This window comes from Macaca nemestrina, chromosome 15 (assembly GCF_043159975.1).
Source record: "Macaca nemestrina isolate mMacNem1 chromosome 15, mMacNem.hap1, whole genome shotgun sequence".
NCBI classification, from domain to species: domain Eukaryota; kingdom Metazoa; phylum Chordata; class Mammalia; order Primates; family Cercopithecidae; genus Macaca; species Macaca nemestrina.
The window spans coordinates 92,665,852-92,692,072 of record NC_092139.1 but is presented as its reverse complement, the minus strand read 5'-3'; the positions used below and the strand labels follow the sequence as shown (position 1 = coordinate 92,692,072).

The following is a 26,221-nucleotide window of genomic DNA, read 5'->3' as shown; positions in this document are numbered from 1 at the left end:
GAGGCCTTTTTTTCTTTTGAGATGGAGTCTCGCTCTGTCACCCAGGCTGGAGTGTGGTGGCGCAATCTTGGCTCACTGCGAGCTCTGCCTCCCGGGTTCACACCATTCTCCTGCCTCAGCCTCACGCCCGGCTGATTTTTTTTTTTTTTTGTATTTTTAGTAGAGACGGGGTTTCACCGTGTTAGCCAGAATGGTCTCAATCTCTTGACCTCGTGATCCACCCGCCTCGGCCTCCCAAAGTGCTGGGATTACAGGCATGAGCTGCTGCGCCCGGCCGAGGAGGACTTATTTTTAAAAATGCTCTTCAGCCCAAACAAGACTTGTCTGCTAGCCCCATACAGCCCACGGGCCACCTGTTTTACACTTCTGTCCTACAATGACAATAATGATAGATATTAATGGTAGCTTTATTGTGCTTCTGCTGTATAGTAGCCTGTTGTATCCTGTTCATTATTATCATTATTATTTGTTTATTTTTTTTTGAGATAGAGTCTCGCTCTGTCGCCCAGGCTGGAGTGCAGTGGTGTGATCTCAGCTCACTGCAAGCTCCGCCTCCCGGGTTCACGCCATTCTCCCGCCTCAGGTTCCTGAGTAGCTGGGACTACAGGTGCCCACCACCATGCCCGGCTAATTTTTTGTATTTTTAGTAGAGACAGGGTTTCACCGTGTTAGCCAGGATGGTCTCAATATCCTGACCTTGTGATCCGCCCGCCTCGGCCTCCCAAAGTGTTGGGATTACAGGCGTGAGCCACCGCGCCCGGCCTCCTGTTCATTATCGTATCCCCAGAATCCAGCATCATGCTTGACATACTGTGAATGTCCAAGAAATATTTGTTGAATGAGTGAACAACTGATCTTAGTGAGGTTTTGGGTTCCAACAGAAGCAGACCCTTGTATTTTTTTTTTTTTTCTTTTTTTTGAGATGGAGTCTCACACTGTCACCTGGCTGGAATACAGTGGTGCAATCTCAGCTCATTGCAACCTCCGCCTCCCGGGTTCAAGTGATTCTCCTGCCTCAGCCTTCCAAGTAGCTGGGATTACAGGAGCCCGCCACCACACCTGGCTAGTTTTTTGTTTTTTTTTTTTTTTTTAAGTAGAGATACGGTTTCATTATTTTGGCCAGGCTGGTCTTGAACTCCTGACCTCGTGATCCACCTGCCTTGGCCTCCCAAAGTGCTGAGATTACAGGTGTGAGCCCCCGCGCCCGGCCTGTAAGCACGTTTTAAGGGGGTGATCCCAGGAAGAAGCAGTAGGGGAGAGAAGAAGTGAGGCAGGTGCTACAGGGGCCGTGGTGGGCCACTGAGGATCAGTCTCACTGGAGACACCTGGGAGGCAGCCTGGAACACCTCTGAAGTTGTCGTGTCCAGGGGTCAAGGCATCTGGAGTATGTATTTTCCAGTCCCTCTGTCCTTGCCTGAGGCTGTTTGTGGGGTCATGAACATTCAGACCTTTCCATCCTGGCTAGCACCATGCTCAGCAGAAGAAAGAAAATCCGGCTTCCTTTGTTCAGTGAAGAACAGAAGGAAAGAGAAGGACGGATGGCAGGGTGGGGGGTGGGGAGGAAAGGAGGAAGGGGGATCACTTTAATTGCAAGCACACCCTTTTTGGGGTGCATAAGCAGAACAGCTGTGAAGAAACCCTCACCCAAATAAGCCACTTTGTTTCTAACACACACACAAATTCAAATCTACCCAAATATCGATCAGTGAGGCTCTAGGGTGTTGGCAGGGGGCCCCTTCTCTTGATCTTTGGCATATACTTGAGTGTTGGGCAGAGTGCTGACACTACCTACTGCTGGTGTGATCATCTTCCTGTATAGATGGAGAAAAAAACAAAACAAAAAAACAGAGGCTCAGAGAGGTGAAGTAACTTGTCTCAGGTCACACAGCAGTAAGTGGCAAAACTGGTATTTGAACCAAAATCTGGCCTATTACCCAACAGGTAGTGGGCCATGTTCTACGAGACCATTCTGGTGAAGAACCATGAAGGTGCGGAAGAAATCTGAGGCACAGGGACCACCCTTTGGAAGCTTCTGCTCTCTGTGGGGAGATGGGGCACTGTGGTCCAAGACTGGGGAGTGATGGGGTGCAGAGGGAGGCACTGAAGAGGAGGCCCAAGGTGTCCTGGAGGAGGTGCTGGTCTCAGCCCAAGCTTGAGAGATGGCCATGTGTTTGGGTGGGCTGATGAGAGGAGGTGAGGGTATTCTCAGCAGGGCACAGCATGGACAAAGGTTTGGAGGTGGGAAAAGCGTAGGATGTTGTGGGGGACATGTGGAAACTGACTTATCACCGCCCTGTGCGATGTGGCAGCAGCAAATCAGGCCCCAGATTCCACCTTTGTCACTTGCAGACTGAGTGATGCAGGGCAAAACCTTTCACCTCCCTGCACCTGAGTTTTCTTGTGTGTAAAAGGGACTAGGTGGCCAGTCTGGACATGGATGCTACAGAAAGGAAACACTGGGATACTGTCAGTAGCGATCATGCAGTGAGGATTTGTCTCCAGTTTAGAGTGGGTGAGTGGTGGAGTTAGGCTTTGAACCCATGTCTGTTCCCAAGAGGCCAAGCTCTCTTAACCACGCTCAGGATCATGCAGACTTGGCGTCTCAGTCTCCACGCTGCTACTTGCCTGCTGTGTGTAAAGCAGCCTCTTGGCCTCTCCTAGCCTGAGTTTCCCCACCAGAGTTAACAGGGATTCCTGCCCCAAAGCACTGTTACTAGACTGAATTGAAATAAAGCACCCAGCTTGAGCCACCCCCGTGTGCTTCCTGAGAAGGCTTTCACCTGTGCCCACCCGCAGGCTAATATCGTGGCAACAGTGGCAGAAGGAAGAGGCCGTGGAAATGCAACACTTTATCTGTTTGCCAGCACCTTGCTCAGGGCTTGCTGGTGGTGAGGGAGTTGGGATGTTGTAGAGTGGGGATCCTGGGCTCAGCTCTGTCCCGCAGCCCAGCCTTGGATGCCTGCCCGGAGCACGCAGGCACCAGCAGTGCTGGTTGTCAGGGGATCTGTTTTCTCACCAAGAGATTGGGAAGCCTTGGACCAGCTTCCCGTTTCTCTCTTGTCTCCTGCCCAAAGATCTTTGGTTCTCGATCTTAAAAAAAATATAATAATAAATACATAAAAACACACCAATACAGAAGGAAAAAATGTTGGTTGTTAAAATTTCAAAGCTTACAGGGGTATAGAAAATAAAAGGTGAGTGTTCCCCAGAGGCAGCCACCATTGCAGTTGTTTACATCCTTTCTGACTTTTCTATATTGACAGTCACTTATCAATCATATATATGTGCATAATTGTCATACTTTTCATATTGCAATAATAGCGAATGCTTGCGTAAAATTTGAAATACTGTAGAAAAATGGTGTAGAGAGAAAATCTCCTTTAAATACTGAGTGTGGTGCGTAAACTGGGGAACACCCTCCAGGCCCATTAGTGGTTTTTAGCCGTGGACAATTTTGCCCCCGGGGCACATTTGGCAGTGTCTGGAGACATATTTTGTTGTTGTCACACCCTGGGAAGAGGTTGCTATTAGCGTCTCGTGGGTAGAAGCCAAGCGTGCTGCCCAATATCCTACAAGGCACAAGATGGCCCCCACTGCAAAGAATGCTCCAGCCCCAAGTGTTTGCAGTTTGTAGGTTGAGGAACCCTGGTCTAGACACAGACATAGATATAGGTAAATGCATAGACTTAGATACAGGTAAATACATAAGCTTTCTATGGAAACGTCGACGACAACAGTCTACAGAAAATCTTGTGGCTTAGGTTTTTTTTTTTTTTTTTTTTTTGAGACAGAGTTTGGCTCTTGTTACCTAGGCTGGAGTGCAGTGGCACGATCTCGGCTCACTGCAACCCCCGCCTCCCGGGTTCAAGTGATTCTCCTGCCTCAGCCTCCTGAGTAGGTGGGACTACAGGTGCACACCACCATGCCTGGCTAAGTTTTTGTATCTTTAGTAGAGATGAGGTTTCACCATGTTGACCAGGCTGGTTTTGAACTCCTGGCCTCAAGCAATCTACCTGTCTTGGCCTCCCAAACTGCTAGGATTACAGGCGTGAGCCACCGCACCCGGCCTCCCCTTCCTCTTTTTAATGGTTGGTAATTATTGCATTATGTGACTGAGCCTAATCTGTTTTCACCTAGACCCTCACTGATGGGTATTTGGGTGGATTTGAATTTTTCTGTGTATTAGAAACAGGGTTGCGCTGGATGCAGTGGCTTATATCTGTAATCCCAACACTTTGGGAGGCCGAGGCTGGAGGATCACTTGAGGTCACGAGTTCGAGACCAGTCTGGCCAACATGGTGAAACTCCATCTCTACTAAAAATACAAAAATTAGCTGGGTGTGGTGGCACATGCCTGTAATCCCAGGTACTCAGGAGGCTGAGGCAGGAGAATCGCTTGAACCTAGGAAGCGGAGATTGTAGTGAGCCGAGATCCGGCCGCTGCACTCCAGCTTGGGTGACAGAGCAAGACCCTGTCTCAAGAAAAAAATAAGAAGAAAAAGAAACAAGGTTGCTTCCTTGGGTGAGGGTTTCTTGATTTACAGCCCAAAAGGGTGTGATTGTAATTCAAGTAATCCCTTCCTCTCTTTTTCTCTGTTCTTTACTTAACAAACATTTATAGAAACTGTTTCCCAGACCCAGCTGTAGTATTTCGTTTATTTAAATTATTTATTTTAGTTCTAAGAGAGAGAGGATTTCACGTGGCTCCACTCCAAAAATACTTAAAAACATACAATAAAAATTCCCCTGATACCTGCCGTGCTTACATTTCTTCCACCCGGTAATCACTTTTATTCCCTTTTTTTTGGTCCACATTCTTTTGAGGCTCCTTTATGAATATACAAGCACGTAGAAGTACATATTTTTATTTTTGCTTTACTTTTCCATAATAGAGAGCATTTTGTCTAAGTGGTTGAAACTTTGGTTGCCTATGGGAGTAACACAGGGAATCCTAAAAGATATCAATGAGGCCGGGCGCGGTGGCTCAAGCCTGTAATCCCAGCACTTTGGGAGGCGGAGGCGGGCGGATCACAAGGTCAGGAGATCGAGACCATCCTGGCTAACACGGCGAAACCCCGTCTCTACTAAAAACACAAAAAATTAGCCGGGCAAGGTGGCGGCGCCTGTGGTCCCAGCTACTCGGGAGGCTGAGGCAGGAGAATGGCGGGAACCCGGGAGGCGGAGCTTGCAGTGAGCTGAGATCTGGCCACTGCACTCCAGCCTGGGCGACAGAGCGAGACTCCGTCTCAAAAAAAAAAAAAAAAAAAAAAAAAAGATATCAATGACTGGGCCTCTCTCCAGGCCAGTTAGGTCAGAATCTCTGGGGGAGGACCTGTCTTTGTTAGTTATGAAAGCTCCCCAGGGGAATCTTGGGTTGAGGATCTCTGCTAAACCCACAGATTTTCCACCTTTGTGTTTTTCATATAATGTGTCTTCAGAGTTTTTTTTTTTTGAGCTAAGGTTTCGCTCTGTCACTCAGACTGGAGTGTAGTAGCGAGATCACGGCTCACTGCTGGAGTGGTCATGGCCTCAGCCTCCTGGGCTCCAGCAATCCTCCCACCTCAGCCTCCCAAGCAGCTGGGACTACAATCATATGCCACCACTCCTGGCTAATTTTTTTTTTTTTTTCTTTCTTTCTTTCTTTTTTTCTTTTTTTTTTTTTTGAGATGGAGTCTCGCTCTGTCGCCCAGACAGAGTGCTGGAGTGCACTGGTGCGATCTTGGCTCACTGCAAGCTCTGCATCCCGGGTTCACGCCATTCTTTTGCCTCAGCTTCCCAAGTAGCTGGGACTATAGGTGCCCACCACCACGCCCAGCTGATTTTTTTGTATTGTTAGTAGAGACGGGGTTTCACCGTGTTAGCCAGGATGGACTCGATCTCCTGACTTCGTGATCCGCCCGCCTCGGCCTCCCAAAGTACTGGGATTACAGGCATGAGCCACCGTGCCCGGCCAATTTTTTTTCTTTTTTTGTAGAGCTAGAAGTCTCCCTATGTTACCCAGGCTGGTATCAAACTCCTGGGCTCAAGTGATCCTCCTGCTTTCGCCTCCCAAAGTCCTGGGACTACAGGCGGGAGCCACTTCACCTGGTCTGAGAGTTTTTGGATTCAGCTTACAGACAGCATCCTCATTTTTATTTTTATTTTTGGTTGCTTGTGGATGTAGCCCAGTTTCTTTAACCCTTTCTTGTGGATGCTATTTCCAATCCTTTGTATTTCAAACCATGTATACATATCGTGGTGCACACCTGCAGGTATATCCACAGGCTAAGAATGCTGACTGCCCTTCTACGGGGGAATATGGTTGTAGTTTTGTAGAATTGTGTTCGTGTGCCCTGCAGTGGAGCTATACCTGTGACTTCCTTACTGGCCTCTTTCATTTCATCCTTCCCTGGTGTATCAGACTTCTGGAGGTCACCCTCTGACCCCATGAGTGCCCCTTACCTTTGACTGTGGTTTGGTTTGCTTTCTCCTGTTGTGAGCGAGGATGGCATCTTGTGAGGTATGTGAGGCCATTTGTATTTCTTTCTTGTAACCCACGTGCTTATGTTCCACCTGCTTTTTGTTGGTCCTTTTATCATTGATTTCTTAGAGCTCTTTATTAGGAGATGAATCTTTGTACTTGTATCATTTGATTTCTTTCTGGAAACAGCCCCAGACTGCATACTGGGCAGACCTAGGATTAAACCCTACTTTGCAGGACTCTGGGCACCTCCCAGACCTCTTTGAGCCTTAGTTTCCTCATCTGTAGGATGGGACTCCTGCCTGCTTCATGGACTTGTCAGAGATTTATCATGAGATAATGTGTGGTCAACCCTTCACCCAGGAGCTGGTATGAAGAGCTTGAAGAAATCAGAGGGAAGCACTTTGGGGTTAACCTCCAGCCCTCTGTTCTGCCCATGCCAGGCAGGCCCTGTTCTGGGTACCAGGGCCTCTAGGCAGGACCTAGATGGGGCCAAGCCCACCATCTCCGGCTGTGTGATAGCTACTTGGTGGTGATTTAAATTTAGTTAAATATGATGAAAAATTCAGTTCCTTAGTCACTCTGTCCCCATTTAGATGTTCCAAAGCCACACATGGGTCCTGGCCACTGTATATGACTGGCAGGACATCTCCATTTACTACAGAACATTCTGGTGCACAGCACTGGTCTGGAGAGGCAGGCAGGCCTCCAGCCAGTGAATGAGTGAGGTTATTCATGGAGACAGTGGTAAGTCCTAGGAGTGAGAGAAAAAGGGGGTGACAGGAGGTCAGGAACGGGCTCTTGTGGGAAGGGACCTGAGAGATGCTATCTGAGTTGTGGAAGCGACCCAGCCAGGCAAACGTCTGGGGGTAGGAGGAAGGAGCAGTAAGTGAAGATGCCCCAGCGTGGGGATGAGCTTCTGGGATACTCGAGGGACTCCAGGGGCACAGGGGTGTGGGCCCCAGCTGAAGTTGAGAGATGGGCGGCCAAGGGCCCGGGGAGCCATAGAAGGGTTCTGAACTCTGCTGTCCTGATTTGCATCTTAGAGAACCCATCACCCCATCAGCTGCTCCTTATGTGGAGACCTCGGGTGGAGGCAGGGAGTCCAGTGAGGAGGCTGCTGTGGTCCTCACAGGCTTAACAGGGCTTGCACCACGTGACTGTGGAGGTGGAGAGAAGTAGAGAGGTTGGTGGCATTTTTTGTTTTTTTTGGCAACAGCTTTATTGAGATATAATTCATGCCGTATACAATTTGCCCATTTAAAATACACAATTCAGTGGTTTTTAGTGTATTTACAGAGTAATGCAACTATCATGACTCTCAATTTTATTTTATTTTATATTTTTTGAGAAAGGGTCTCACTCTGTTACCCAGGCTGGAGGGCAGTGGCATGATACAACTCTCAATTTTAGAATATCTGTTTCATTGTTGAGACGGAGTCTTGCTCTGTCGCCCAGGCTGGAGTGCAGTGGCAAGATCTTGGCTCACTGCAACCTCTGCCTCCTGGGCTCAAGCAATTCTCCTGCCTCAGCCTCCTAAGTAGCTGGGATTACAGGTGCACGCCACCATGCCTGGCTTTTTTTTTTTTTTTTTTTTTGAGACAGAGTCTTGCTCCATCACCAGGCTGGAGTGCAGTGGCATGATCTCGGCTCACTGCAACCTCTGCCTCCTGGGTTCAAGCAATCCTCCTGCCTCAGCCTCCCGAGTAGCTGGGACTATGGGCATGCACCATCGGACCCAACTAATTTTTGTATTTTTAGTAGAGACAGGGTTTCACCATGTTGGCCAGGATGGTCTTGATCTCTTGACCTCGTGATCCACCCGCCTCAGCCTCCCAAAGTGCTGGGATTACAGGCGTGAGACACTGTGCCCGATGCCTGGCTAATTTTTTTGTGTTTTTGGTAAAGACAGGGTTTCACCATGTTGGCCAGGCTGGTCTTGAACTCCTGACCTGAAATGATCCGCCTGCCTCGGCCTCCCAAAGTGCAATGTTAGAATATCTTTATCACTGCCCTCCAGAAAACCCTGTACCCAGTGAGCAGTCACTCCAGATTCCCCGCCTTACCCTCCAGTCCTGGGCAATCACTCATCTACTCTCTGACTCTGAGAGATTTGCCTATTCGGGATATTTCATATAAATGGAATCATACAGTATGTTGTCTTGTGACTGACTTCTTCCATTTAGTGTGATGTTTTCAAGACTCAACCATATCATAAACTGGATCAGGACTTTACTCCTTTTTTCTGTCTGAATAATATTCCATTGTTTGGGTAGACCTTATTTTATCTCTCCATTTGTCTGTTGATGGGCATTTTGGTTGCTTCTACTTTTGACTCTTAAGAATAGTGCTGCTATGAACATTCATATTCAAGTTTTTGTGCAAAAGTATGTTTTCATTTCTTTGAATATATACCTAGGAGTGGAATTGCTAGGTCATATGGTAACTTTAGTTTTCACTTTTGAGGAACTGCTAGACTGTGTTCCAAAGCAGCTGCACCATTTTACATTCCCACCAGCAGTGCGTGAGGGTTCTAGTTTCTCTGGATCTTCACCAACAGTTCTTATTGTCTTTTTTTTTTTTTGAGACAGAATCTCACTCTGTCGCCCAGGCTGGAGTGCAGTGGTGCGATCTGGGCTCACTGCAAGCTCCGCCTCCCGGGTTCACACCATTCTCCTGCCTCAGCCTCCCGAGTAGCTGGGACTACAGGTGCCTACCACCACGCCCAGCTAATTTTTTGTATTTTTAGTAGAGACGGGGTTTCACCATGTTAGCCAGGATGGTCTCGATCTCCCGACCTCGTGATCTGCCTGCCTCGGCCTCCTGACATGCTGGGATTGCAGGTGTGAGCCACTGCACGCAGTCTATTGTCTGTGTTTTTTATGATAGCCGTCCTAGTAGGTTGGACCCAAAGTGGTATCTCATTGTGGTTTTGATTTCCATTTCCCTGGTGGTTAATAACGTTGAACATCTTTTCTTATGCTCGTTGGCCATTTGTATACATTCTTTGGAATGATGCCTATTCAGATTCTTTTTGAGTTGTTATTTTTCTTTATATATTCTGGATATGAGTGCTTTATCAGACATACGATTTGCAGAAGTTTTCTCCCATTTTGTGGTTTTTCTTTTCCTTTTCTTTTTTTTTTTGAGACGGAGTCTCGTTCTGTTGCCCAGGCTGGAGTGCAGTGGCGTGATCTTGGCTCACAGCAACCTCCACCTCCTGGATTCAAGCAATTTGCCTGCCTCAGCCTCCCGAGTTGCAAGGATTACAGGCTTGTGCCACCTCGCCCAGCTGATTTTTGTATTTTTAGTAGAAATGGGGTTTCATCATGTTGCCCAGGCTGGTCTTGAACTCCTGACCTCAAGTGATCCACCTGCCTTGGCCTCCCAAAGTGCTGAGATTACAGGCGTGAGCCACCACCACCATGCCCGGCCTCTTTTCCGGTTTTTTTTTGAGATGGAGTCTTACTCTATTGCCCAGGCTGGAGGTGGCGTGATCTCGGCTCACTGCAACCTCCACCTCCCGGGTTCAAGCGATTCTCCTGCCTCAGCCTTCCAAGTAGCTGGGATTATAGGCGTCTGCCACCATGCCTGGCTAATTTTTGTGTTTTTAGTAGAGAGGGGGTTTCGCCATGTTGGCCAGGCTGGTCTCAAACTCCTGACCTCAGGTGATCCACCTGCCTCGGCCTCCCAAAGTGCTGGGATTACAGGCATGAGCCACTGCGCCTGGCCTTCTCTTTCTTAATGGCACCCTTTAAAGCACAAAAGTTTTTAATTTGGAAGAAGTCTGTTTTATCTATTCTACTTTTGTTGTTTATGCCTTTGGTATTATATTTAAGAAACCGCTGTCTAAACCTAGGTCTTGAAGAGTTACACCTATATTTTCTTCTAAGAGTTTTCTAGCTTTAGCTCTTACCTTTAGGCCTTTGATCTATTTCAAGGTGATTTTGGTACATAGGATGTCAGATCTGCAGCATGTTTTGCAGGTAGAGTCTCAGCTTTGCTGATGGGGTGAAGAAAAGTGGGAGAGAATGGGGAGGAGAATGGAGGGCAACCCGAGGGTCTTGGCCTCCCCAGCTGGGGGATGGATGGGCAAAGTGGGGGAAGAGCAACTGTGGAGAGATGGAATCAAGAGGCGTGTTTTGAGCACGTGGATCTGAGGTGAGTGTGAGCTTCCAAGAGATGTTGAGTGAGCAGTGGGATCTCCAAGTCGAGTTCCAACACCGAGAAGCAGAATTGGCAGGCATCTGGGTGTAGATGGGATTTATTTAAAGCCATGGGGGGCGTGAAGAGAGATCCCAGAGGGAATGATGTAGCAAAAGGAGAAAAGGCTCTGCGGCTGGCCTGAGACATGTGGGGATACTGATCAAAAACAGCCAGGGGGTTAGGAGGAAAGCCAGAGGGTCTCTGAAGGCACCCAGAAAAGAGGCTGTGAGGGAAGGGATTAGAAATTCAGTCTTGCTCTTCCTGGTGCTGTGTGTTCTTAAAGAGGTCCCTCCCATCTCTGGGTCTTTCTTTTCTTGTCCACGCAGGGAGAGTGTGAAGCATATAAAATATGCGTCCTGGAGTCCTGGCCTGTGAATGTTTCCCCTATATATAACTGAGTGGAAAAACACAGCAGGATTCCAAGTAGATGTACTGGAGGTGCTGTGCTGTGCATGCACCGTTTCTCTGTGTCTGTGCATGTGTGTTTGGGTGCATAAAGAGATGATTAAAATAAGGTCACCAATAATGACCACTGGCAGTAATGAGGCCGGCCAGCATTTATGGAGGGCTCCCCAGATGCCAGGTATGGAGGAGGCTAGCTAGGTTAAGCCAAGCCAGGTGCCCAGGACTTGTGCACGTCTGCCCCCTGGTGGCTATACTGCGTCATGTACATTCCAAATGCTGTTCCTTAGCCCCTAGAAACTGGGTGCTGTTATCATGGTTCCTTTCCCAGATAGTTGAGGCTCAGAGAGAGGTTAAGGCACCCACCTGAGGTCACACAGTTATTAAATGGCTGAGGCTGGGCCATTTGAACCCAGAGCTACTGCCCTACATGTTACCTGTGATCATTAAGGTGGGGGATTTCTGGGGGTTTAATTTTCTTCTTTGCCCTTTTTGGTACACAGTGGACTCCTGGCATAATATATTTTTTCCTGTAAATGAGAAGGCTCCCAGTAAAGTCCTTTTCTTGTGCTCTGTGTCTCAGGTGCTGCCACGGGACCTGGAGAAGGAAGATGCCCCCCAGGAGAAGGAGCGACTGCTCCAGCAGGTGTCCCCTGTGGCCTCGATTCCCCGGAGAAGCCACAGCTTCTGTAAGGACAGGAGGAGCGGTCCCTTTGTGGTGAGTGATACCACACGGCTGGAGAGGATTGCACAGGGGGTGCTGGTTGCTGGACACTGCTGTGAATGTGGTTTTTGGAGCATCCGGACAGCCCAGGGCCCTGACAGGGTTGAGGGTAGCAGGCAAATGTCCAGGAATCTGGTGTCACCTGACTAGCTGTGTCATGGTTCTTGATGTGGAGGGTGTCTGGTGGCTCTGCTGGGGAAACCTTCTTCCTCTTGAGTTTCCAGCCCAGCAATACCTGGCATGGAGTGGTTAAGGGAACATACACTGGTGTTGGAAAGTCCTGGGTTCAAATCCCAGCACTGTCTCCTGTCAACCTCTTTGAGATTTCGAGCAATTTACTTAATTTCGCTGCACTTCAGTTTCTTTACCTGGAAAACAGGATCTTGATTCCTCCTTCTCTAACTGTGTTGCGAGGATGGAATAAAAGCGTGTGTGGGGCCTAGCACGTCATAAGGTACTTGGGAACTGACAGTCATGGTGGTAACAGGAGGTAGCAGAAAGCTGGTTCCAGAGCCAGATTGCCTGGGTTCAAGTCCTGGATCTGCATACATCCGTGTGTGACCTTGGGCTGACCTCTGGCTTCAGTTTCCTCATCTGTAGAATGGGGATAATGATAGTATCTACTTTACAGGGCGGATGTGGGGCTCAGATGAGAGAACACATGAAGTGCTTAGCATGCTTCTGGGTACATAGCAAACAATAAGTGTCATCGTCACATAATTATTACTGTTGCTGTTACTGGTATGACTGTCCTTGTTTTCAAGTCTCCCTCTGGCTTTTGCTTATCTCTGTGTCCTTGTGCCCTCTTCCCCCTCATCCTGTTTCCTTACTTGTGAAAGGAGACGAGTACACACTGAGCAGGCCCCAGGGGCAGCTGCCCCCTCCAGAGCCTCAGTGTACCCACGTGGGTTCCAGGACTTCGCCACCTTCATTGAGTTTATTTTCTGACTTTAGTTCCATGCTGTTTGGAGTTTTGCACTTGCTCATGAAGCCCCTTCCCGGCCCAGGTCCTATACAGGGGCATCAAAGACAGGGCTCCTAAGGCAGCGATGCTTCTGCTCACAAGGGCCTCTTTGGTTGCTCAGCTCCATAAGCTTCAGGGAGACCTGGGCCTGGTCTCACGTTTTGGAGACATACGATTTTGCACTGAAGCTCCATTGAGAGTCCATCCCTTCCAGTTTTATGGCCACGGGCAAGAAACTTTGCTTCTCTGAACCTCAGTTTCCATTTCTGTAAAATGGGGGTGAAGAAGGTACCCTGGCATAGTTCGTGCTAGGAGCGATGCAGAACAGCCACAATGTGTGCCCGACCATGGGGCTGGGGGAGACGGGCCGGGGAGGAACTCGGATCCCAGCTAGGTGTTTACTGAGCAGCCCGGGAATTTTCCTCGAGGATCCAGATCCTAGCCAAAGATTCACACACATTTGAAACCTGCCTGGATTTTCTGATAAACATTCCCTTCCATTGTCTTCTTTCTCAGCCATTTCTCTAGTCCCTCTCAGATAGCTCTGACTTAGCTTATCTGATTGTACTTGAACTTTTGTGTGTGTGTGTGTGTGTGTGTGTGTGTGTGTGTGTACAAAGGTGATGGGGAAAGAAGCATTTTAAACCTGTCTTTTTAGAGTCTCTGCTTGCTGGCATCCTCCTTGGTCGTCTGGCTCCTCCTTTTTCACTCTCTGTCATTGAAGAGCTTTTGTCCTTGGAGTCCTCAGGCAGCTTGCCTTGGCTCTTTCCTTCTGGTCTCTGAGGCCCCTGCCCCACTCTTGCCTGCTTGATTTCCTCTCCTCCAGAGGTAGGTGGGTGGAGGCACTTAGCATGAACCGGAGAGTGCTGGGGCCTCAGACCTCATTTCGCTGCTTCTGGGACTCATACCTGCAATTCTGGGGAGTGGCCACAAGGAGGAGGTGGTGTTCAGCTCCTACCCTGGTGGCTCCAACAGCCCATCCCAGAGGGACCTTTTAGTAATGGGCTCTGGAGGCTGAAAGAAGTGGCTTTAAGTTCCAACTCTGCCACTGTGACCTTGGGCAGGTGACTTCATGGACCTCACTAAATATCAGTTTTTTCTTCTGTAAGATAAGGATAGTTCTCTATGACCTCAAGAGTATTTTTGTGAGTAGTACATGAGATCACTCAGCACATAGTAAATTCTTAATGTCTCAGCTGCTGTGGTAGCTTTTCCTTCTTTCTCCCTCTTTCCTTCCTCCTTTCCTGATCCTTTCCATCTCTTCTACTTTCCCTTCCCTTTCTCTTCCTCCTTCTCCCCTTTTTCTCCTCTTCCTTTTTTTCTCACCTGTCCAATTCTTTTTATAAAAGGGGAAAGTGAGGCCAGGAGAGAGGACCTGACTTAACCAGGGTGACCCAGCAGAGGAGGGCTGGGGTCCTGAGCCCCTGGTGGCTGTCTCTGCTCCTCTGAAAATTGGTCATACATGCATTTTGTGTCTCACGAGGTGTTTGAAGAGATTCACTGTGTCTGCTATGATTCCCATCACTGCTTTGATGAATGACTTTGTGCTGTTATTTTCCCGTTTAAGTTCACATTCATCTTCATTTTTTAGCCTCTCAGGCCTTGTCAGTTCCTACTTCAGCCTCATATTAGAGACCATGAATCCTATTTTGCAGAGCAGGAAAGTGAGGCTCAGAGGGGTTCAGCCCCTTGCCCAAGGCCACACAGTTAGCAGCTGGGGGAGCTGGAATGAAAACAGGGCCTATCTTGCTCCAGCCTTGGCCCCAGGCCCTTCCCGCCATGGGCCTGTGGTTTTGGCCTGTGGCCAACCCCTGCCAGCCCCTGCCAGCTCCTCTCTCCCCTGGGCCTGCAGCACTCCGTGCATTAGCTGCATGAGGAAACAAGACACCCTGAGCCCTGGGACTCCTCCTGGAGCTGAGAATGTGATATTTGCTCAGCCCGGGGTTAGCCATCAGCTGCTCTGTTGCTGCTGTCTTCCAGAGGGTGCCTGGGACCTGCCAGGCTGATACCCTGCTGATTTGCATAGCCCTGCCCACGGTTGCTGAACTACAGACCCTGCCACTTGCTAGAGGCCTTGAGCAAGTGAGTTTACCACTTGAGGCCTCACTTTTCCTCCTCTATAAAGTGGATAATGATAGCAATAACAAAGCCTAACACTTACTATCCTTACATGTAGTGTAGATACTACTATTATTTCCACTTCACAGATGGGCAAACTGAGTCTCAGAGCCATTAAGTGTCTCTTCCAAGTTCTGGGTCTGCAGTCCCTGCTCTTAAGTGTCTACTGAACTTTCCACTCCTCTTGCATGGTAGCCTGGTGGGAAGACAGAGCCCAAATGAGATGATGCTTACAAAGCTCTTAGCACAGTGCCTGACAACGAGAAATGGCTTAGTAAATCATAGCGGCTATTATTATTATTATTATTATTATTATTATTATTACTATTTGAGATGGAGTCTCGCTCTGCCGCCCAGGCTGGAGTGCAGTGGCACAATCTTGATTCACTGCAGCCTCTGCCTCCTGGGTTCAAGTGATTCTCATGCCTCAGCCTCCTGAGTAACTGGGACTACAGGCGTGCACCACCACGCCTGGCTAATTTTTGTATTTTTAATAGAGATAGGGTTTGCCATGTTGGCCAGGCTGGTCTGAAACACCTGATCTCAAGTTTTCCACCAGCCTTGGTTTCCCAAAGTGCTGAGATTACAGGCGTGAGCCACCACACCCGGCCTATTATTATTTTATTACTATTTGCTGCCAGTTTTTTTTTTCTATGCTCTCCCGAAGAGCCGATGGGAAAGACAAACATCTGTAGCCTTAGAAGTTTTTCTGCAGTTGAGGAAACAGGCCCAGTGCAGGGAAGTGTCTTGTGTGTGGTCCTGGAGGCAGAGCTGGGGCTGGAGTTCAGTCTTTGTGACTACTTGGCCAGTGCTCACCATTTCTCCCCATCTCCTTTGTTCCTTTCAGGGTTCCCCTCAGGACCTCGAGTCCATGTGGCAAATCCAAGTCCTGTGTCAGGCCTCCTCCCTGCTCTTTTCCCCAGGAAGTGAGCTTTGGTCTGCATTTTCACAGGAACCATAAAACACAGTGACTCAGTTGTGGACCTTGACCTTGAGTCACAGTTAACCATGGAGGCCCATCTTGTGACGATGAAGTCACAGATTCACCAGCTGGGAGGCTTCCCTGCAATGGACCAGGGGGAGGGCCTCTGGCAGTCTCTAGAATTTTCTCCCAATCCCCCAAACCTATTGGTCAGCATATGCTGGCTCATTTAGTCTTGAGTTTATTTCTTTTTGGACCTACTATGCGCCAGGCCCTGCATGATGGGGCCTGGAGATTTTCTCCGTCAGCCTCCTGGAGTTCACAGCCCGGGGGTCTGAAGATGACCTGGGAGGGTCCAGTCAGGTGCAGGAAGTAGGAGGAGAGATATTTGGGACTGAGAACTCACACAGGCAAAGGGGGGTGCTTGGGGGACACTGAAGAGACCAGTTGGGCTGAGGTAGTGTTTAGGGATTTTGGTCCTTTTTTTTGACAAGTGTCTGTCTGCATGTGGTAAGTGTTATGCTGGGCAGTGGGCTGCAGTTATGACCAAGGCATAGACAATTAAGAAGGTAGGTAAATAGGCCAATTGCAGTGGCTCACGCCTATAATCCCAGCAGTTGGGGAGGCTGAGGCAGGCGATTCGCCTGAGCTCAGGAGTTCGAGACCAGCCTGGGCAACATGGTGAAACCCTGTTTCTACTAAAATACAAAAAAAAAAAAAAAAAATTAGATGGGCATGGTGGCATGTGCCTGTAATCCCAGCTACTCAGGAGGCTGAGGCAGGAGAATCACTTGATCCCAGCTACTCAGGAGTCTGAGGCGGGAAAATTGCTTTAACCTGGGAGGCGGAGGTTGTAGTGAGCTGAGTTCGCACCACTGCACTCCAGCCTGGGTAACAGAGTGAGACTCCATCTCAAAAAAAGAAGATAGGGGCCAGGCGCAGTGGCTCACGCCTGTAATCCCAGCACTTTGGGAGGCCGAGGTGGGCGGATCACAAGGTCAGGAGATTGAGACCATCCTGGCTAACACGGTGAAACCCCATCTCTACTAAAAATACAAAAAATTAGCCGGGCGTGGTGGCGAGCGCCTGTAGTCTCAGCTGCTCTGGAGGCTGAGGCAGGAGAATGGTGTGAACCCAGGAGGCGGAGCTTGCAGTGAGCTGAGATCGAGCCACTGCCCTCCAGCCTGGGCAACAGAGTGGGACGCCATCTCAAAAAAAAAAAAAAAAAAAAAAAAAAAAGAAGGTAGGTAAATAATTGCGGTGGGTTCTAATAGCTACTTTTTTTTTTTTTTTTTTTTTTTTGAGACGGAGTCTTGCTCTGTAGCCCGGGCTGGAGTGCAGTGGCCGGATCTCAGCTCACTGCAAGCTCCACCTCCCGGGTTTGCGCCATTCTCCTGCCTCAGCCTCCGGAGTAGCTGGGACTAAAGGCACCCGCCACCTCGCCCGGCTAGTGTTTTGTATTTTTAGTAGAGACGGGGTTTCACCGTGTTAGCCAGGATGGTCTCGATCTCCTGACCTCGTGATCCGCCCATCTCGGCCTCCCAAAGTGCTGGGATTACAGGCTTGAGCCACCGCGCCCGGCCTACTTTTTTTTTTCTTAAACAGCAGAAATTTACTTTCTCATAGTTACAGAGGCTAGAAGTCCAAGATGAAGGAGCTGGCAGGGCTGGCTTCTGAGGAGGCTCCTCTACGTGGCTGACAGCTGTGTCCTTTGTCTTCACATAGCCTCTTCCGTGTATGCAGGGTGGAAGGTGGGGGATAGGTAGATGTCTCTGGTCTCTCTTCCTCTTCGTTTGCCAGTTTATTATAAAAGGTAAGCTGTAGAAGCAGAGATGCGTAGGGCGAGGTATGGGGGAGGGAGCGCAGAGCTTCCATGCCCTCCCTGGGCACGCCACCCTCCGGGAACCTCCCCGTGTTCAGGTATCCAGAAGCTCCGTAATAGCTACTGTTTATTGAACGTTTACTATATGTCAGGCATCATGTCATGTGCTTTAATTTAATTTAAATTTGTGTAAAGTCTCCCTGGAGGAGGGAGGGGGGGTGTCTCCACCTGGGGAGGGCTAGCAGAGAAGCAGGAGTTCGAGACTGAGGAGTCTGAGTTCTGAGTCTTGAAGGCTGAGCAGATGTTTGCCAGGTAACTATGGTCTAGGGAAGAGTGGTTTGCCCCTGATCGAGGGGACAGCATAGGCAGAGGTTTAGAGGCATGAAATTGTGCTCTATACAATGGACGTCATCTGGGGTCCTTTAAACTTCACTTCCGCGTGACCTTCCTGGACACCCACAGGGTTTGGTTTAATGCTGAACTCAGACTTTCCCACATCTCTCACTGGTGAAACTGTGGCCCTTTGCTTCTGAGGCTGGTGCTGCGTCATCATCATGCTGGCATCTTTGTACGCAGGATCTGCCAGGGCAAAGGTTGGGAGGTTGGAGCGCATTTGGACCTGATGGCTTTGTCAGGATTCTGCTGACAGCAGTGGTAGTCCTTGTGAGTGTAATCAACTTGAAATAAATGGGAGCTTGTGAGGTGGACCCCACCAAGAACATATCCTGGATGCTAGTTAGAGATTCCCTCTAGATTTCAGTAGGTTGACAGGGAGTCCAAATGAGAAGGAAACAATCAAAATGAAAGACTCCACAAGGCCTGCTGAAAGTAACTCATCAAATGTCGTGACTGAAGAAACAAGTTGTGGGCCAGGCGCGGTGGCTCATGCCTGTCGTCCAGTCACTCAGGAGGCTGAGATAGGAGGATTGCTTGAGGCCAGGAGTTCCAGACCAGCCTGGGCTGACTCCAAAACAATGGATAAATAAAAATTTAAAAACTAGCCATGGTAGCCCACTGAGAATACTTACTTTCATTATCCTAATGACGAATGATTTTGAGTGTCTTTTCATGTGCCAAATGACCAGTTGTATATCTTTTTGGCAGAAATGTCCATTCAAGTCCTTTGCCCATTTTTGAATCAGATTGTTTTTTCTTTGTTGTTGTTGAGTTGTAGGAATGCATACATACATATATATATGTATATATAGAGAGAGGGACAGACAGGCAGACAGACAGGATCTGGCTCTGTTGCCCAGGCTGGAGTGCAGTCGCATGATCTCGGCTTGCTGCAACACCTCCTCAGCTCAAGCCATTTTCCCACCTCAGCTTCCCAAGTAGCTGGGACTACAGGCACGTGCCACCATGCCAGCTAATTTTTTTTTTTTTATTTTTTTTATTTTTGGTAGAGATGGGCTTTTGCCGTATTGTCCAGGCTGGTCTGGAACTCCTGAGCTCAAGTGTTCCTCCTACCTCGGTCTCCCAAAGTGCTGGGATTATAGGCATGAGCCATCACACCCAGTGGAATATTTTTTATATATATTCTGGCTATTAATCCCATATCAGATATTTACAAATCCTTTTTCCCATTCTGTGGGCTGTGTTTTCACTCTCTTGATAATGTTCTTTGATACACACATTTTTTTTTTTTTTTTTTTTTTTTTTTTTTTTTTTTAGACGGAGTCTCACGCTGTTGCCCAGGCTGGAGTGCAGTGGCGCGATCTCGGCTCACTGCAAGCTCCGCCTCCCGGGTTCCCACCATTCTCCTGCCTCAGCCTCCTGAGTAGCTGGGACTACAGGCGCCCGCCACCGCGCCCGGCTAATTTTTTGTATTTTTTTAGTAGAGACGGGGTTTCACTGTGGTCTCGATCTCCTGACCTTGTGATCCGCCCGCCTCGGCCTCCCAAAGTGCTGGGATTACAGGCTTGAGCCACCGCGCCCGGCCGATACACAAAATTTATAACTTTGATGAAGTTTGATGACACCCAACTTTTTCTTTTGTTGCCTGGAAAAGGATTTTTAAAATTGAAGCGTGAGATGAATACAGAAAAGAGCTCATATCCTAAGCCAGATGGCCTGGATTTAAATCCCAACTCTGCTACTTATCAGCTATGTGACTTTGAGTGGACTGACATCTCTGTGCCTCAGTTTCCCCATCTCTGAGACTGGGGTCATAACAGAGCCTACTTGTTAGAAATGCGGTGAAGTGGCTGGGCACAGTGGCTCACTCCTGTAATCCCAGCACTTTGGGAGGCCGAGGCAGGCGGATCATGAGGTCAGGAGATCGAGCCCTGACCAACATGGTGAAACGCCGTCTGTACTAAAAATACAAAAATTAGCTGGGCATGGTGGCAGGTGCCTGTAATCCCAGCTACTCGGGACGATGAGTCAGCAGAATCGCTTGAACCCAGGAGGTGGAGTTGCAGTGACCTGAGATCGTGCCACTGCACTCCAGCCTGGTCACCAGAGACTGTCTTAAAAAAAAAAAAAAAAAAAAAAAGAAATGCAGTGAAGTGGGCTGAGCTCCTATGCACAAGGCGCGATGAGCAGTGCCTGACACCTAGTAGGCGCTTTGTAAGTGTTGGCTGTTGTTGCTGTGACTATGTTAGATACTGAGTTTCTATGTGGCAGATGCTGTGCTAAGCACTGCGCAAACCCTATCCTATTATCCGTCTTCATACTCCCCACGTACTACATGAAGTTCCATTTCTTGGCACTTTTCCCCTAAGCGACTTCACTATATTCATTGAAGTGCCAAGAAGATGCCCATTTAAGAGATTCTGAACCTGAGGCTCAGAGAGGGTAGGTGACTGGCCCAGCAACATGCAGTGAAGAAACAGTGGTGGCTGGACTGAATCCAGACCTGTGGACTTATCCCTTGCAACTTAGGAGGAGAAAGGGTGTCTTTAGTGGGGCAGGATCCCCAGGTGGAAGAAGAACCGCTGGCTTCGGTTTCAGCAGTGCCACCTGGAGCTCTGGGGCTCTGTGGGCTCCCAGGGACCAAGGCCACGCAGGGCCCCCAGCTGGATGCCCACCGACCCGCAGGAGAGAGATGAGTGAATGACAGGGACAGTGTTCTCCTTGCAAAGCCTCCCTCGTGGGGCTGGGCCAGCATCCTAACGCGCGCGCGCCCCCTGGTGGAACAGCGTGAGATTGCGGGCGCTAGAGTCCCCCTCGCTGTTGGAAGGAGACCTAGAGAGTGTTAACCTTTTCCACCTGTTAACCCCTTATCCCACAACTCACTGCCGCCATCTCGTAGATGAGGAAAACGGAGGCCCAGAAGGGTAACATCACATGTCCAGTACGCTCTGCCGGGCTTTGTTTGTTTTTTTTTTTTTTTGAGACAGGTTCTCACTCTGTTGCCCAGGCAGAAGTGCAATGGCACAGTCATGGCTCACAGCAGCTTCAACCTGGGCTCAAGCGATCCTCCTGCCTCGGCCTCCCAGGTACCTAGGACCACAGGCATACGCCAGCATGCTGCCTAATTTTTGTATTTTTTGTAGAGACAGGGTTTCGCCATGTTGCCCAGGCTGATCTTGAGCTCCTGGGCTTGAGCTATCCACCTGCCTGGGTCTCCCAAAGTGCTGGTATTACAGGCATGAGGTACCACACCCAGCCTCATCCCTCCTTTGAGTGGAATCTGTCCTGTGGCAGACACGAGTTATGGAGAAAGTGAGTTTAAGACTTCAGGGTGTGAGGACGGATCCAGATTCCAGGTGCAACCCCACTAGTTGGAGCCTAGATTTCTTCTTCTGGAAATGGAAAGAACCCTCATGTCTATATGCCCAAGGCTAGCCCACATAGTCAGAAAGTGAGAGTGCTGTACCTCGAGGGAAGACACTTGGTCAGTTCTGAGGAGCTGTCTGGGTGAGCTCTCTGATGAAGGGGCAGAGAGAGGCATGGAATTGGTGTGGGGTGACACTGTTGGGTGACAAGTCTGTGTTGGGTGAGCATATTGCAGGCCAGAGGTGGAGACCGTGAGGAGCTGGGCCCATGGGGAGGAGGTAGATTCTGAGGGATGGATTGCTGCAGGCATAAAGAAAGGAAACTATGCTGAGTGTTGGCTCTCGCCTGTACTCCCAGCTACTCAGAGGCAGAGGCGGAGGTGGGAAGAATGCTTGAACCTGGAGTTTCAGATCAGCCTTGGTGATGTAGTGAGACCTCATCTCTGAAAAAGTTTTTAAAAATTAACCAGTTGTGGTGTTGTACCTCTGTGGTCTCAGCTACTCAGGAGGCTGAGGCAGGAGGATCGCTTTAGCCCAGGAGTTTGAGGCTACAGTGAGCTATGATTATGCCACTGCACTCCAGCCTGGACAAAGAGCAAGATCCTGTCTTAAATGAATGAATGAATAGTTAGCTAGATAGCTAGGAATCTGCGGGAATGGTCATGACTTGGTGGGGAAGAGGCGAGAGGACTCAGTTTCTGGGCCTGGGCCCCTCCATGCCCGGGAATCCAACAGCTGCACTGCCATTGACTGCTTTCTCCATGACTACAGGAGCCCCAGGAACTGAACACCCAATCAGATTTGCCCAGATGGTCCTGCCTACTACCTGCTTAGCAAGAGTGGGAAATAGGCTTTATCTCAGGTGCCAACTCCAGCTAATGGATAATGCCCAAGTGGTGCAATACGTTGAAAAGGACTCAGAGACCACATCCAGGCCCAGAGGGAGATGGTGCTATAATCGATTAGTGATGTCTGCCAACAGCATGGGTCAGGGAAGGGGGAGATACAAGTGTCAAATATTTGTTAACCCTGGCGACTTAGTAACTGTACTGCTAAACACACACACCCACACACCAGAAGATGCTTTGGACGATTTTACTTAGGACTCTTCAAATCTCGGAAATATACCAACAGCCCCAGAATTCATTACATATATGGTTCAACCAACAAAATCCTTTTTCTCTATTTCTAAACCTCTTCCTGGCTGTTTATAACGAGCCTTCCTAGCTTCTTGAGGCCAGGTTTTTCTTCCAGGGTTGTGGTTTCCAAACTTTGTCGCATATTAGGATCACTCAGGGAGCTTTTCAAAACCTGGATGCCCAGGTCACATCCCAGAAATTAAATCTAAATGCCTGGGGGCAGGGCCTGGGCATCAGTATTTTTTAAATAGGCTTTACTTTTTAGAACAGTTTTAGATTTGCAGGAAAATTGGAATGATGGTACAGAGTTCCCATACACCCACACCCAGTTTCCAGCTTTCATCACCATCTTGCCTTAGCATAGTATGTTCATTACCATCAATGAGCCAATATTGATATGTTCCTATTAAATAAAGTTCATAGTTTATTATGATTTTCTCAGTTTTAATGTTATGTCCCATCCAGGATGTAGTAGTGGACTTTTGTTTTTGATGAGCTTGACAATCTTGAATAGTCTTGGTCAGGTATTTTTAGGACGCCTCCCTATTGTCTGGGTGTCAGTATTTTTAGAGATCCCCGGGGAATACGGCACAGTTTGGGAACTGCTGCTCTAGGGCCTTTTGTGTGTGTCTGGGTGGGGATGAGTTGTTTATATAAAAACGAGTTAGCACCCTGAAGAGTAGAAGAGAAGAAGTGATTTCTGTGGTCCGGTGATCTGTTGTTATAATGAAACACCCCAGAACTTAGGGGTGTAACACAGTCAAGCATTGGCTTCTGCAGGCCAAGAAACCAAGCAGGGCTCTGTGGGTACAGCTTTTCTCTGCTGGGAGCCCTGAACAGGTGGGGCAGGAATCATCTGGAAGCCTCATCACTTACGTCTGGTGTCCAGGCTGGGATGACTTGAAGGCTGGGCTTCTGGGACTGACGACTAGAGCACCTGAGTGAGGCCTCTTCTCAGGACCTCTCTAAACTCAGATGTCACCCTGGGCAGGGCCTTCCCTGATACCACATCTGCAGAAGGGCCCAGGCCCCTATTATTCCCTCACAGCACCCCCATTATCACATGCAGTGTTTTCCCGATATCTGCCTCCCTCATCAGGGTGGAGGCTGTTTGCTGACTTCTTATCCCTCCCCCACCAAACGAGAATTGCAGGACTGTAGGGCTCTTGACGCTCTTGTTCACTTTTGTGTTTTCAGTGCAGAGTTGAAGCTAGGTAAATATTTGTTGAATGAGGGACGAGGCACGGTGGCTTACGTCTGTAATCCCAGCACTTTGGGAGGCTGAGGTGGGAGGATCGCTTGAGGTCAGGAGTTCAAGATCAGCCTGGCCAACATGGTGAAACCCTGTCTCTACTAAAAATACAAAAATTAGCTGGGTGTAGTGGTGGGTGCCTGTAATCCCAGCTACTGTAATCCCAGCTACTTGGGAGGCTGAGGCAGGAGAATCACTTGAACCCAGGAGGCAGAGGTCGCAGTGAGCCGAGATCACGCCACCGCACTCCAGCTCGGGCGAGAGTGAGACTCTATCTCAAAAAAAAAAAAAAAAGGCTGGGTGCGGTGGCTCATGCCTGTAATCCTAGCACTTTGGGAGGCCGAGGTGGGTGGATCACAAGGTCAGGACATGGAGACCATCCTGGCTAACACGGTGAAACCTCATCTCTACTAAAAGTACAAAAAATTAGCCGGGCGTGGTGTCAGGCACCTGTAGTCCCAGCTACTCGGGAGGCTGAGGCAGGAGAATGGTGTGAACCCGGGAGGTGGAGCTTGCACTGAGCAGAGATCGCGCCACTGCACCCCAGCCTGGGCGACAGAGCCAGACTCCGTCTCAAAAAAAATTGTTGAATGAATGAGTGGAAGCCGAGGAAGGCAGACAGACACACAACAGACAGATGCACAACTAACCCAACAGAGGAGGGAGTAATTGGCTTTTCCGCAGCCTGGTGGCAGGGGAACTAGAAGGACTCATCTTGCCCTGGATCCTGACGGGGAGTAGAGTTTGACCAGGTAGAGGGAGGGGCAGGAAGGGTAACCCAGGGAGCAGCCTGCTTCCTGGCCGGGAGGCTGGACAGCTTGTGTGGCCACAGTGCCTTGCTGCCCCTCCCATGTAGTTCCTGGCAGGGGACTCCTGCACTCACAGGGTGCCCACTCATCACTGAACAGAGAGGAGGGTTCAGAGGGAAAGTGGAGAATTTAGTTGGGGGCAGAGTTCTGAGGGCAAAGTCCCTTCCAGACTGCCTCAGAAATCCCTGATCCGGGGATTCCTAAATGCCAGGCCTCCTACAAGGTACCTGGGGCACCTTGGGGTTTCGAACTCGGATTTGCAGGCCCTTTCCCTAGGGATTCTGCATCGGGAGCTGTGCCCAGAAGCCAGGCCAGGCAGGGATGGGGATTTTGTGACAAATGGTGGCGAGGAAGGAGCTTCCCCTGCATCCCAGCCAGCTCTTCCTTTTCCAGAATGGTTGGTTGGATCATCTAGTTTTTCAAGCAGAGCTGATGATCCTGATTTTGTGTATTTATGTTTTTTTGAGGTGAAATCTTGCTCTGTTGCCAAGGCTGGAGTGCAGTGGTGCGGTCACGGCTCACCACAACCTCTGCTGCCTGGGTTCAAGTGATTCTCCTGCCTCAGCCTTCTGAGTAGCTGGGATCACAGGCATGCACCATCACGCCTGGCTAATATTTGTATTTTTAGTAGAAATGGGGTTTCGCCATGTTGGCCAGGCTGGTCTCCAACTCCTGACCTCAGGTGATCCATCCACCTCGGCTTCCCAAAGTGCTGGGATTACAGGTGTGAGACACTGCACCCGGCCTGATCCTGATTTTAATGTGACATCTGACCACGTGCTCAGGCCACATCCAGCTGCCTTCAATTCACACCCTGGGTATCAGAGGTCTTGTTATTCACACTCACTATCTCACTGGATCCTTCCCATAACTCTAGGAGACCCACGGGAAACTAAGGCTTGGCGGAGCGAACTGACTTGGCCTGGGCTCCGACACTGGGCAGGTGGCACAGGTGGGGGCTCAATCCAGGGCCGCCAGTTTCTCTGTTTTACCCGCCTCATTCTCCTCCCAGCTGAAACAAGGCACTCGTTTCCTTGTGCAGCGTTCAGAAATGACCACAAGAGGGCAGGATGGAGGTGGTCTAGTTTCCACATTTCGTTTTTAATTTGCTTTTAAGCGGTTTTACATTGGGGCCTCCAATCTAAACCTGAAACATCCAAATTTTCCATGACCACTTAGATGTTCATCATTTCATGCAGCCCACTAATTTTGGTAGATGTGTCATTCTGCTCTGTCCCCGTCGGGCCCTGTGTCAGTTTCTATTTTGTGAACCTGACATCAGAGCTGCCCAGCTGAGCTTAGGATGTTCCTCTGCAGCCTTCACAGCTCTGGCTGCCCCATTTATTTTCATGGATGGTATTTTCTTTTCTGGAGAAAGTATTTTTTGGGAAAAAAATTTTGTTTTTGTTTTATTTCTAAAAAGAGTGTGGGGTATGGATAGCCAAGTCCATAGTGAGAACCTTGTGGATATAGAAACAGCATTCTGTCTAACAGCAGATGTATTTCCAGAGATGCTGAATCTTCTACTTGAATTCGAGGTCTCTTGAGAATAGGGACATTTTTGTCATATTTCAAGCCTTGGTTCCGTGCCACCTTCTCCAAGAAGCCCTCCTGGGTTGCACCCTATCCTGTGAACTCCTCCATTCCAGGCCCTCTAGCCTCTAGTGCTGTAATTTATGCA

At 49.1% G+C, this 26,221-nt stretch overlaps 1 protein-coding gene across 6 annotated transcripts in view; it reads left to right on the top strand.

Moving 5' to 3' along the window:
* Positions 1-26,221, top strand: part of LOC105495698 (KIAA1671 ortholog) — a 248,906-nt gene that overhangs the window by 91,312 nt on the left and 131,373 nt on the right. For all 6 annotated transcript variants that reach the window (XM_011765427.3, XM_071080292.1, XM_071080294.1 and 3 more), the window contains one exon: positions 11,652-11,786. In XM_011765427.3, the coding sequence (XP_011763729.2) occupies positions 11,652-11,786 (135 nt within the window). The remainder of the gene's footprint in view (positions 1-11,651; positions 11,787-26,221) is intronic.